General features: G+C 46.3%; 1 protein-coding gene across 7 annotated transcripts in view; it reads left to right on the top strand.

Moving 5' to 3' along the window:
* The window catches only part of LOXL2 (lysyl oxidase like 2), a 103761-nt gene that overhangs the window by 56007 nt on the left and 34852 nt on the right, over positions 1–12902 (top strand). For all 7 annotated transcript variants that reach the window (XM_027830484.3, XM_043536255.1, XM_043536258.1 and 4 more), the window contains 2 exons: positions 2315–2526; positions 11417–11639. In XM_027830484.3, coding sequence (XP_027686285.2) covers positions 2315–2526; positions 11417–11639 — 435 coding nt within the window. The remainder of the gene's footprint in view (positions 1–2314; positions 2527–11416; positions 11640–12902) is intronic.

Genomic DNA, 12902 nt, shown 5'->3' with positions numbered 1-12902 from the left:
TTGCAATAAGGATCCTGTGCTCTTGCACTGAGGTGCACAGGAAAAAGGCCCTAGTGCCCTATGAGCTGGGATTTTCAAAGGGACCTATTTCAGGTACTCTGGCTATTTAAATAGTGTTAGCCCTATTTTAAAGGGGGGTACACTGAGGCAGAGAGAAGATAAGCAATTTGGAGCAGGGACTGTGTTTTGTTCTGTGGTTGTATAGCACCTAGCATAATGGGGTCCTGGTACATGACCTGGGGTCTTTGGTGCTACTGTAATACACTACATAAATAACGAGAGATGTAGGCCAAATTTTTTAAAAGTGACCCCTGGTTTTGAGTGCCCCCTTTGAGACACAGTACGGTTGAATGTTAAGCGCCCACAACTGCAGTTAATGGGAGCAACAAGAGGTCAACACCTCTGTAAGATCAATGCCTAGGCATGTGTCAAGCCAGTGGATCAAAATGAATGGATGCTTGAAAAAATACAGTCTAAGTGAGTTGCCCGAGGTTACTGAGTGAGTCAGTAGCAGAGCCCACGAGCAAATGCAGGGATCTGGGCTGAGTCCCCTCCTCTCAACACACTAGGCCAGAGCCTCAGCCAATCGACTTTGGTGGAGTAACATCTGTTTGCAGCAGGTGAGGATCCGGCCCGTGGCCTGTAGTTCAGCAAGTTACACATGGCGACCACATAACCAAATGCGGGCTCCCTGGATTCTTCCTATCCAGGGCAGATGTGCAGCTTCCATTTCTAGGCAATCCAAACGTGACCTTTCCTGCCTCTAGCAACTTGTATTTTTAATTGATCGCAGTGGATCAAAACAGCACGTGTTCCTTTAAAGTGCTGGGCTTTGTTCACGTTTAAGTGTTTAAACTTGGGGAGGGGAGAGGAAGAATTCCACAGCTGTGATGTAACCATTGGGAACCATGTACTTTTTATACTGTTGACAAGGAAAAGGACTTGAAGTTTTATATAAACTTCCATTAGCTTTTTAACTGCTTGCCACAGCGGATTTTCTGAGTTCTGCTGTATAGTATTCCTGCCCTCACGCAGGCTCAAAATGTGAACTCCATGTGGCCGTTGTGACTCATCTCCTGTCCCAAGTGCATTTCATCTAAAAGAGAAATCCAGTTTGAGCAAACAGCAAGTACACGCAAATAACAATGGAAGAGACCCACTTTTAAGATTTCTGCTCTTGGTGGATGAAAGGAGGGAGGAAGGAAAGCCCAGGGGCTTGCATGCTAGCTCGGGACTTGAAACATTTGGGTTCAATTCCCTGTCTGCCTCAGGAACTCCTGTGTGTGACCCTGGGCAAGTCACTGTGGGTATGTCTACACTGCAATTGAAGGTGTGATTGTAACATGTGCTAATGTTAATCTAGTTAACATGGGTAACAGTAGTAGTGTAGACACAGTGCTATGGGCTAGCAACCAGAGTACTAGCCCGTCAGGGACCCTGGGTACTTCTGGTACCTGGGGTCCATAGTGAGGAAAGTGATGCACAAATACATTGCTGTGATTATATGAATTTCAGGCCCCGCTCACTTTTGTGCTTCTGAGGGCAGATCCTCAGCTGGTGTAAATCAGCCTAGCTCAGGCCTACGCATGTGAGTTAAGGCACAAAGCAAGTCACACCTAAAATCAAAGACATTAGCTACCTTTTTTCCCCATTACAGCATGCGAAATGCTGCAACACAGTATGGAACGACACAGCTGTTGCTGGCAAGCACAGAGTGGGCGGGGGAACCATTGCAGTTGGATCTTCAATTGTGCAGACGTTTGTAAAGTTTCCCCTGGTGCTCAGTGGAGAGGACATTTTAAGCAAGCTGGAAAAACTGAAAATAAAAATATGGCTCTGCTATGGCCAAGGGTGGTGATGTTAAATGAAATAGACTAAAATAAAAATATTATTTAAACAACAAACATTTCATGTGAAGGATCTTTTTAGAAACTCCAGAAATGTCCTATTTGTAAAGGTCCATCCGGCCATAGTACTTTTTGCATTCATATATTTACGATGTTTTTTGTCCGGGCACATTAAGGTCCTGTACATAGGTAGGTAAAGTATCATCGCTTTTGTAAGCTGGAGAAACACACTGAAAGATTAAATGACTTGCCCAGGGTTGCCCAGAAGGTCATTGGGGGAGCTGGGAGTTCTGGACTCCTTGTGCTGACTTTGCATAAGCCACTTTGTCTTCCCTGGGTCAGTTTATTCAGCTGGAAAACAAGTCAGGTGGAGAACCCAGGTGCCCTGACTTCCAGTTCCCTGATCTAACCATTCGAGCCTGTTGCCTTGCTACAATGCATCCCTAAAATACCCTTTTTACCCTTAGAACATGAACATCCAGGTGGAGGACATAAGGATCCGAGCCATTCTTGCTACCTACCGCAGGCGTGTACCTGTTACAGAGGGTTACGTGGAGGTGAAAGATGGAGGGAACTGGAAGCAGATCTGTGACAAACACTGGACCGCGAAGAATTCCCGAGTCGTCTGCGGCATGTTTGGATTTCCGGGCGAGAGGAAATACAATGTCAAGGTCTACAAGTAAGAGGGGAACTTTTTATAAGCCTTGGTCTTGTTTCCTGAACACTCGGGCCTTGTTCAAAAATGCAAATTTCAAATTATAGCAGAGACCTAGAAGTGGGCAAACCTTGACTGGTTGCTTCATTCCTGTGGATCAGATTTTACTTCTGTGTAAATATCTTAAATGTCGGGCACTTCCTTTTGTAACCAGGGGTGCATGAGGCCAGTTTGAGCCCAACGTTTTGGAGGAGATAAAGTGTAGTATCTGTTTAAAGTCAGACAAAAAGATGGGCTTGGTTCACTAAGTCTTTCTATTTCCAACTACTAGATAGTTCTATTCTTTCTTTGTTTCTTCTGGCATGGGCTCTGTGTGTGTGTGTAACATATGTGTGTGACTGCGGTCTGAGTCCTGCACTTAGATCTTCAAGGAGGCCCATCAACCTCAAAGAGAGCCTGAGCAGGCATAGAGGTCCTTCTGCATAGATCCAGTTGTAGGATCACGGCCAGTGCATGCAGCGAGAGCAGTTTTAACTGATTGGAACTGCAGTAAGCCGGGTCCTTGTTTTGTTTCATAATGCAAGATTCCTCATTCACACGACTGCATAGAATTCAGGGTTTCACACCTCGGATAAAATGTTTACCCAGGGTTTACCAAGCTTCTCTGGCATTTGCCTCTCACCTGGGCTCACTCTCCATAGTTCCTGGGTGTCTGGGCTGCCAGCTCACTGAATTTAAGGATTGTGAGTCAGTTGCTAGGAGAAACTTTCCAATAATTCTCCCGCTGCTCAGCTCAACTGGAGTTAGCAGCTTTGGGAGCCCTTCAGTAGCCAGGCTGCTGGCTGCCGTCCCTGTATTCAGCACGTTAATTAGCCCTGCTGTGAACAGGGTTAGATGACACACTGCTTGAAATGTCGGCAGCCTGTCTATGCTAGGCCTCCCAACATGGCTGCTGGCCGTGGATCGGAAATGAGGTTAGCAAGGGTGGCACATTGGTCAAGTGTCCCTACTGTAAACAGGGCTTTACTGCTACTTCATAGTGCGCTCTCTTGCAATGTCCACGGAGGGCATAAAATGAGGGAAGAGAATGGGGGTTATTTAGTCTGCAGAGAGAAGGGGGATTTGATATCAGCCTTCAACTACCTGAAGGGGGGTTCCAAAGAGGGTGGAGCTCGGCTGTTCTCAGTGGTGGCAGATGACAGCACAGGGAGCAATGGTCTCAAGTTGCAGTGGGGGAGGTCTAGGTTGGATATTAGGAAACACTATTTCACTAGGAGGGTAGTGAAGCACTGGAATGGGTTATCTCGGGAGGTGGTGGAATCTCCATCCTTAGAGGTTTTTAAGGCCCGGCTTGACAAAGCCCTGGCTGGGATGATTTAGATGGGATTGGTCCTGCACTGAGCAGGGGATTGGACTAGATGACCTCGTGAGTTCTCTTCCAGCCCTAATCTCCTATGATTCTATGATCCCTGGGGAAAAGCCTGCAGTGTCCTTTTGGCTGCATGCAGAACAAAACCAGCAGGAATTCTGACTGTCCCCTGCGAGCTAACATGCTGCAGATTTGTTTTTGTCTCCAGCTAGTAACATAAACACATTTTGCTCTTTACAGTTTACAATAAGGCAGCTGCAAAATAGCTTATGCTAAGAAATCATCCAGTTTCTCCCCCCAAATCCGTGATCTATGGAGCTGGACCAGGGACTAAGCTGGTGGGGGAGGATTTTATTCATAAAAGGCAATAGTTGTCGTTTTTCTGCTTGTTCCTTTAGCTCACAGGAGGGCTGTTTCTCTAGGTTCCTGTTGGAGTTGACTGGCTGCGTTTCATGTTTCTCATTAGTGAGATAAAGATGAAGGGTGGAAAAGGTCCTGGGGTTGGAATACTGTAAAGCGGCAAAGCAACACAAATAAAACGCCCAAACTAGAATTTTTTTCCCGGCGTCGAAGGGATACGAGCAGTGAGGTAGTAATTGCTACCAGGCGGTCTCATGTTTTGTTCTGGACTATTGAAGTAGAGGAACACATGTTTCCATCCATGCCCGTTTTCCTTCCTGAGCTAAAGAGATACCTCCTCTCACAGTCGTTGTTGTGCTCCTGCACTGCACATCAGAACCACATAATCAATTCGCTCTAATAAGACAAAGCAGATCCTTCCTGCTCTGCACTTAGAGGTGTTTCCAAGAAGGACGGTATCATTTTAATGGTTGGAAGCAACTGTACTTACTAAATGATGGCTTGGTAACTTTCCTTCATCAACATTCCTTCATCCCAACTTTCCTTGGTAACTTTCCTTCATCCCTTGTGCCAGGGAGATTTAGGCTCGATATTGGAAAGCTTTTCCTAACTAAAGGATAGTTAAGCACTGGCACAGGTTACCTAGGGAGTGTGTGGAATCCCCATCGTTGGAGGTTTTTAAGAACGGGTTAGACAAGCACCTGTCAGGGATGGGCTAGATATACTTAATGCTTCCTCAGCATGGGGGGATGGACTTAGAGCAGGGGTTCTCTAACTTTGTTGCACCGCGATTCCCTTCTGACAACAAAAATTACTACACGACCCCAGGAGGGGGGACCGAAGCCAGAGCCCACCTGAGCCCTACCAAAACCCAAACCCTCCCGCCCCGGGCGGGGGGCTAAAGCCTGAGCCTCACCACCCCAGGCAGGGGGGCCAAAGCCCAAGAGCTTCATCTCCAGGCAGGGGGCCTGTAACCTGAGCCCCACCACCCAGGACTGAAGCCAAAGCCTGACCCCTGGGTGGTGGGGCTCAGGGTTTGGCCCTGGGAGGTGAGGCTCGGTCTTTGACTTCAGCCCCAGGCAATGCGGCTCGGACTTCAACTTTGGCCCCGGACTCGAGCCAATCTAACGCCAGCCCTGGAGACCCTATTAAAACTGGGTCGCAACCCACTTTGGGGTCCCAACCCACAGTTTGAGAACCGCTGGCCGAGATGACCTCTTGAGGTCCCGTTCAGCTCTACAATTCTATGATTCTGTGTGCATCATGTCCACCAAGAAGCCTTTGGTTTCTCTGACATGAGGGTCGTGTTTCTAGGTACATGTAGTGTCTTTCCGTATGTTATCTATTAAGGGTTGGGTTATTTACCTTTAAGCCTTGTAAGCTGAATCTTGTGTTCAGGTGCACAGTTATGGATGGGATAAAGTATGCTCTGTCTGTATAGATATACTGGGTATACGTGTGTGTGTGCGTGTGTGTGGATTGGGATATTCAGATCAGGGATTTTTGCATATTTCTAGTGCATAGAAAAATAAATAATACCGCATCATTAACCCGATTTTACAGATGGGAGAAAAATAAGGCAGAGAGATTGAGCCTAATTTTCAGAGGTGCTGGGTATCACACTTTGAGTTGTGGATACTCTAAATACCAGCCTCTGCGTGGCTGTTCTAAAGTCACACAGTAAGTCACTGGCTGAGAACCTGGCGCCTATTCCCCTGCAGTCTCCCCCTTGTATCTGTTTCAGGCCCATCTACAGGTAAAAGGGAGAACTGGTATATGAGCCGTTGACACCCAAATAAAGATATTTGGAAAATGTGTTGAATATTTTCCACAGTGTTGGAACAGCCTGGGGTGTGATTGTGCCAAAGGGAGGAGAAGTTTGAATTGTGTTTGTACTTTTCCTAAGTACAGATCTGTCAGACTGGCAGTTTTATTGGATTGTCACATCTAAAAGAATTGTTTCCCTTCCCGTGGCGTGGCGTGTGTGCCCAAAGTTACTGGAACCCTGCATTTAATGCGCTAAGACTCCTTATTAGGGCAAAGCTGTATTGAATAGTGGCCTGCCAGGACTAAGTAAAACTCCAAGTGTCCAGCCCCGTGGGCCTTGTAAAATCAGGGCTAGTGTCTTCAGGGGTAGTTTCTGCTTCGATCACTCTAAAGTCCTGCTCAGGAATCCAGGTCATCTGTGATATCCTGCAAATCCAGGGCTCATCCTCCATTCTGTAGCTCAGGGGTCAGCAACCTGCGGCACGCGTGCCAAAGGCGGCACGCAAGCTGATCTTCAGTGGCACTCTGCTGCCAGCCAGGGTCCCGGCCGCTGGCCCCGCTCAGCCTGCTGCTGGCCTGGATGGATGGAACCCCGGGCTGGCAGTGGGATGAGCGGGGCTGGCAGCCGGGACCCCGGGCTGGCAGCAGGCTGAGCTGCTCAGCTCGCTGCCGGTCTGGGGTTCTGTCTGCCGCCCGTGCTGCCGGTCTGGGGTTCTGTCTGCCGGCCCCTGCCAGCCGGAGTTGTGGCTGCCTGCCCCGCTCAGCCTGCTGCTAGTCTGGGGTTCCGTCGGGGGGGGCCCCTGTAAATGTAAAATTTATTACTGGCACGCGAAACCTTAAATTAATGAAGACTTGGCACGCCACTTCTCAAAGGTTGCCGACCCCTGCTGTAGGTTATTCTGCCCACCTTTGAGTCCTATTGCATAGTGGTTTGAGGAAGGAAAGATTTCATCCCTCCCTGGTTACGCTGAATGAGCCTCTTTCTCACCTGAGTATCAAGCCCTGTAGAGTTTTTCTCATGTCTCAGGCTTCGCATGGCATAATTTGTAGCTAGCCTTTTCCCGAGACTGAAACCTTTCACACTGTTATCTCGCAGCTGGGTAACCAGATTTCAGATCCGGTTCCTAAACCGGCTTCATAATACTGCAGGTTAGGGATTGCAAACAACCCCTTCAAGACCCACAGTAATCCCCTTTCCTGCTAACTGCAGCTTGGCGGGCTGAGCTAGCAGATATTCGGCTTTGCTTCTGCACCATGGTGGGAAGTGAAATAATTTGCAGATAGATCCTGCCTGAAAGAAAACAACTTAGCTCATCATCTCTTGCTGCCAAAGTTTTATTCCTCAATATAACTTAGCTTCTCCATTTGATGGCACAATTTCTGTTAAGAAACAAACCTCAGTACATTTTCTATGCTTCTGTTGCTCCTTCAAAGCTATTTATTTAAGAGCTTTCGTAAATTCATCTCCCAAACCCCTGTTCTGGTGGTGGAAGGGGAACAGTATTAGTTCCATTTTACAGATGGGCAAATTGAGGGAAGGTAGGTTTATGTTAGGATATCCTGAACCTCTGCAACTCTCACTGGAGTGAGCAGGAGCTCAGTCCAAGATGGTCAAGAGAGTATAAGAGCTGGGAATAGAACTCGGGAGTTCCTGCCTTTCTGACCTGTATTCACATCAAACCATTCCTTTCTCATCTGTGGCTGAGAGCTGCCCTCAACCTTAAAATCATAAGATCATACACCTGTGTTTGAATTTATGGGGCAATGCATTGCGCCCCTATCTGGAGAATACATCTCTGCTGGTTTCTGCTGGGAAAGCAAGATCCCCAGTAGGCAGAAGGCAACCGATCTGGCCGCTCCTCTGCCCTGCTGCGCAAGGCTGGAGAAAGGATACTTGCTAACTTGGGCAGATGCCTGCCCCTGGGAAAGTTAGTCAGGGGTGGAGATGCTGTCTTTCAGCAGAGCCAGAAACCGGTGTCTCAGGCCCACTGAATCAGAGGGGAGAGTATTGGATTGATTTTTCCTGTTAATCCATCTGAGGACAGGATTAGCTCCCCCTAAATTCCCGAGGATGCTCCATGCTTACCTCCAGCAGGTGGCCAAAATCATTGGTTCTGTTCATTATACCATGGAGGAATTTTCCCCAGTGACTTTAGCTGGCTGTAGCCACTGGTTTATGCTCTTCTGCAATGAAAGCCGTTTATGTGGACCCTTGCCCCTCTCACACCGTTCCTAACAAAGCAGGATTGCTCTCAGCTGAATCTTGAGACTTCCCTCGTACTTGTGTTTTTTCCATTACAGCTGATAGAGGGACAGTTCAGTGGATGGTGAAGATCAGTTTTTAATGACCCATTAAAACACACACAGTTGATTATGTCTCTTAAAGTCTCAGGACCTGAGTCTTTATTCATATCCCTTTGGCTTTGGTAGAGTTACTCCTGATTTATGCCAGTGAAGTTTGGATAGGGTCCTTTCTGTATCATCGGTGCCAGATAGTCTTCAATAGCCTATTGGGTAGCCTAGGGAACTGTAAAGTAAACTTTACTCTACAACCTTTGAAAATCCAGAATCTGTCAAGGGAGGTGAGCTGACAAGAAGCCCAGGGCATTTCCTGGGTATTAATAACCAGTTTACCAAGAGCTATTAATGTAAATACCTCAAGAAATTCCTTGGGATGAGATCATTATTTGCTATAAGACATCCCTTCATTTGCTATTATAAGGCAGACCCACGTCCTTTGTCTGCTTGCAAAATTCATGTAACTCTTTGCATGTGTGTGGCAGGTCAAGGGTTTCCAGTGCACATGCTTATAAGGCTTGCATTTTTCTAATACACCAACAAAAAAACTGAGGCCAGAACAGCCGGCCCTCATGAGTACAAATGTCTCAATGTAGGGCCAGATTCTGATCGACATTATACTGTCCGGAGTAACGTCAATGAAGTCAATGTTCACTGAAGTCGGTTTTATTCTCGATTTTTACCGTGGTATGACTGACAACAGAATCTGGCCCCTTGTTTGCATTCCAAAGTGATCGGTTATTAACTTTGGAGTCACTTCTGCTGGGATTTTTAGACGCCTAAGGGAGTTAGGCACCCAACTCTCACTGCCTTTCAATCCCAAGCTTCAGTCTAAAGTGGAACTGGATGTTCCTGTTATGGAAAGGCTGGCCCAAACCTATCAGCGTGTTTCCTTATCTCCTTTGATCGGCCTGCTGTGCATGTTTGTTTCTAAACAGGATGTTGATTTTGTTACTTTTGTGCTCTAGCTGGTGACTCCCTTTTAAACTTGTGCCAGGGAGACTTAGTTGGGGGTGGAGATGGATGGTGGAATAGAGCTGTTCGAAAGGTTTTTTATTTTAATTTTTGTAATTTCAATGGAATTTCAAAGTTTTGCCATTACCCCTGCCTCCGAAAACCAAACAAGGCTTGACTGATTTTGTCCTGGGTTTCTGTCAGTTTGACTTTTAAATTAATTGTCTATTGGTTTTGGGGGTAAATTTAGTGGTGGGGAAAGATTTTATTTTTGGTTTGACAGCCTTGGAGGCCTTTATGTACAAGACAGACATGTTTCCCCTGCACGGCTCCCTGATGATCCGGAAGGATCTGGCTCTAGGAACGTGACAGCTCCGTATCCAGGAGCCATTGCAGCCTAGACACCTCTGCTGAGACTGACAACAAGGGTGGGCAATTTGAACCAACTGCTGAATGGTGAATTGTCCTTTTGGACAGCTGCCCACTGGGAAATGGACTGAGAGATCCTATTTCACGTGGCCTCTCGAATGGTCATCAGATGGGAACAGCTTTCAGTCGCTTCCAATCTAGGCTGGATTAACACCATCAACCTAGCGAGCAGAAAAAGACTCTCTCTACCAGCTCCCTGAAGTGTTCAGAAGCCCTCACCCCATTTTGGCTTTCTTTTTATCAATGCTACAATTAATCAAAATCTTAGCTTCATTTCTTAGCGCTTTATCCACCTTAATTACACTCTCCTAGCTACCTTTCGGATCACTGTCACTCCTTTGCTACTCACTCTGGAATAGTGCCACATGTGGGCTCTTGTAAAGACACTTCAAGATTACAGTTGTGTTTCGGCTCCTTTGGATTTTGATTAACTTAATTTGCAGAATCTCCCCTCTGGTGGTGGTAGATGTCATTCATTCCAACCAACCAACCAACCATTTTAGCTCAGTTGCAGCCATAAGACAGCCTTGTGTTTTTGGTCAGGAGGAAGTTGAACAGTTTTTTGTCTTTTTTTTGTTCTGTTTTTTTTCCCCCATGGGCTTATCTCCTCCACTCCCCAGTCGCTGGAGTCATTCCCGCTGAGCGATCCAATTTGGGAGCAAGATGTGGAATCTCCTGCCAATCTCCTCTTCTGTAAACAGGTTTCAGAGTAACAGCCGTGTTAGTCTGTATTCGCAAAAAGAAAAGGAGGACTTGTGGCACCTTAGAGACTAACCAATTTATTTGAGCATGAGCTTTCGTGAGCTACAGCTCACTTCATCCGATGAAGTGAGCTGTAGCTCACGAAAGCTCATGCTCAAATAAATTGGTTAGTCTCTAAGGTGCCACAAGTCCTCCTTTTCTTCTGTAAACGTGTCATAAGGAGAGTCGCTCTCACTCTCGGAAGTTCTCCTTAGGCTCGAGGCTGTTAACACTGCAGCTCTGAGAAGCGTTGGAGAGCCCTTGCTTTATCTCCAGTTTGCCATCTTCCACCCAGCTAATGTACCGGGGTAACAGCTATGTCAAGGGCCACATTTTCACAGGGCCTGCAACAATGCACCAGCTTTATTTGCACTGCACCAGTTTGCATATGCCAAAAAAAAAAAATCCCTGCATTTTGTGCAAAGTGTCAATTTATGCATGTGTAGTGTGTGATGCAAGGAGAATTGCACAAGTATGTCTGCATCCCTTTGGGTGACTGATCCAGAGAGAGGATAGTCTCCTGCTGCTGTTCCCAGCTCATGGACTTCGTCCTTTCACTCAAGTGGCAGAGGTCTGAACTTCAGACCTGAGATCAGTCCTTGGTGACAAACTAAGCAAAGGGTCATTACACAAGCAAGTGGATCTGTAGTTAGTCAATCTTAACTTCAGTAAATGAATTCTTTTTAAATGTAGCTAAAACAGTGCAACTTCTGAGTATAAATAAAACCTGTATCACCCTGTTCTCAGCTTCCCTGTCTGGCTTCAGGAAGCAGATGCAACATGAGAAAGATAGGAAAATTTCTGTGCTAATCCATTTTGCTAGAAATTTAGCAATAGTCTTCAATTAATCCAGGGTTCTTTTAAAGTTCCCGTTGCAGTAGTTGTCTCAACAACTTCTTGTGACAGGGAGTTCCACAGGCTGGCTGTGCAGACAATGATTTCCTTTGAGTGGTTTTGAATGATTTCACTAGCTGTCTGATTTCCTTTTTCTTTCAGGATGTTTGCCAGCAAGAGGAAGCAAAATTACTGGGCTTACTCCATGGACTGCACTGGCAACGAAGCTCACATCTCCAGCTGCAAAATGGGCAACCATCTCAGCGTGGATGCCGAGAAGAATATCACCTGTGAAAACGGGATGCCTGCTGTGGTGAGCTGCATCCCTGGGCGTGCCTTTGCTCCCAGCAGCAACAGTGGCTTCCGAAAAGCCTTCAGGCAGGAGGTAAGGAGACAACTGCAGCCATCCCACTGGAAAGAGCGTTGATTTTACGGGTTTGTGTTCAACTGTATAAATACGATCAACTATCGGACATGTGGAGATTTCAAAAATCAAACTAATTTCATCCAGCTCCAATAACAGACATTATTCTGAATGAATGCAGTGTAGTTCACCATTGGAAACATTTTTATCCTTACACAAGACAGGCCCCAATCCTGTAAAGACTCACCCTTGGGCATAGCTTTATCTGCTGAGTGGTCCTTCCACTTAGTGGAGCTGTTCACAGTGGGTAAAGTTTAAGCATATGAGTACGTCTTTGCAGGATCAGGGCTGCGCTGTGTTAGGACAAAAATGTTTGTGTGTGACTGTCGATTATGCTGCATTCATTCAGAATAATTTGTGGTGGTGGTTGAGCTGGATGAAATTCGTTTGAGTTTTGAAATCTCCATGAAAAATTTCATCCGTTTCAAATTTCAGCCAAAAATTAAAACAATAAAAAGTGGGGGGAAGAGTTTTGACAACTTTGTCCTTGTTCTTCAACCAACTATAGCACTGGTAAGAATGTGTTTGAATTCCTATGCGATTTTGACCAGGAAAAATATTAGTTTTTTGCGGGAGATGTAATTTATTTCCTGTGTTTTAACATTTCTAATACTAATTTATTTATTGGTTATCATTTGAGTTATAAGAGTGTTTTGAGACCCCTCCCCACATCAGGACTGCATTGTGCTAGGTGCTGTACATACACATAATAAGAGAAACTCCTGCTTAGGGGAGCTTACGGTTGAAAGCTCCAGTCTGTAAATTGTTCTGCATAGGTACTCCTCTATCGATTTCAGCCTGGCTCCTCATGGAGCTAGTTGCAGGATCAAAATAGACCAGACAGACACAGGGTGGGAGAAGACTGGGAACTGAGGCGCAGTGAGACTAATAAGGGTATGTCTACATTGCAATAACTCTGTGTGATTGCAGCTTGTGTAGCTATATCCACGCTAGCTTTAATCTAGCTAGATCAGAACAATAAAGCTGTGAGAGCACAGGTTCCAACGCAGGCTGTCTGAGCCCACCTAGAATCCTGGGTAAATATTTGAACCACTAACCCACATTGCTAGCTCACTATGCCTCCACAAGCTGCACTCAAACCCTGGGATTGCAGTGCAGACGTGTCTAAGCCATTTCCCCGATGGAGTCAGTGGCAGATGTAGAAATGGAACCCAAACCCGCTGAGTCCCACTCCCAATGCCTTAACAACTAAACCACCTGCCT

Source organism: Chelonia mydas, chromosome 26 (assembly GCF_015237465.2).
Source record: "Chelonia mydas isolate rCheMyd1 chromosome 26, rCheMyd1.pri.v2, whole genome shotgun sequence".
NCBI lineage: Eukaryota > Metazoa > Chordata > Testudines > Cheloniidae > Chelonia > Chelonia mydas.
Note: the sequence above shows the minus strand (reverse complement) of the source record. Positions and strands in the feature narration are given on the sequence as shown.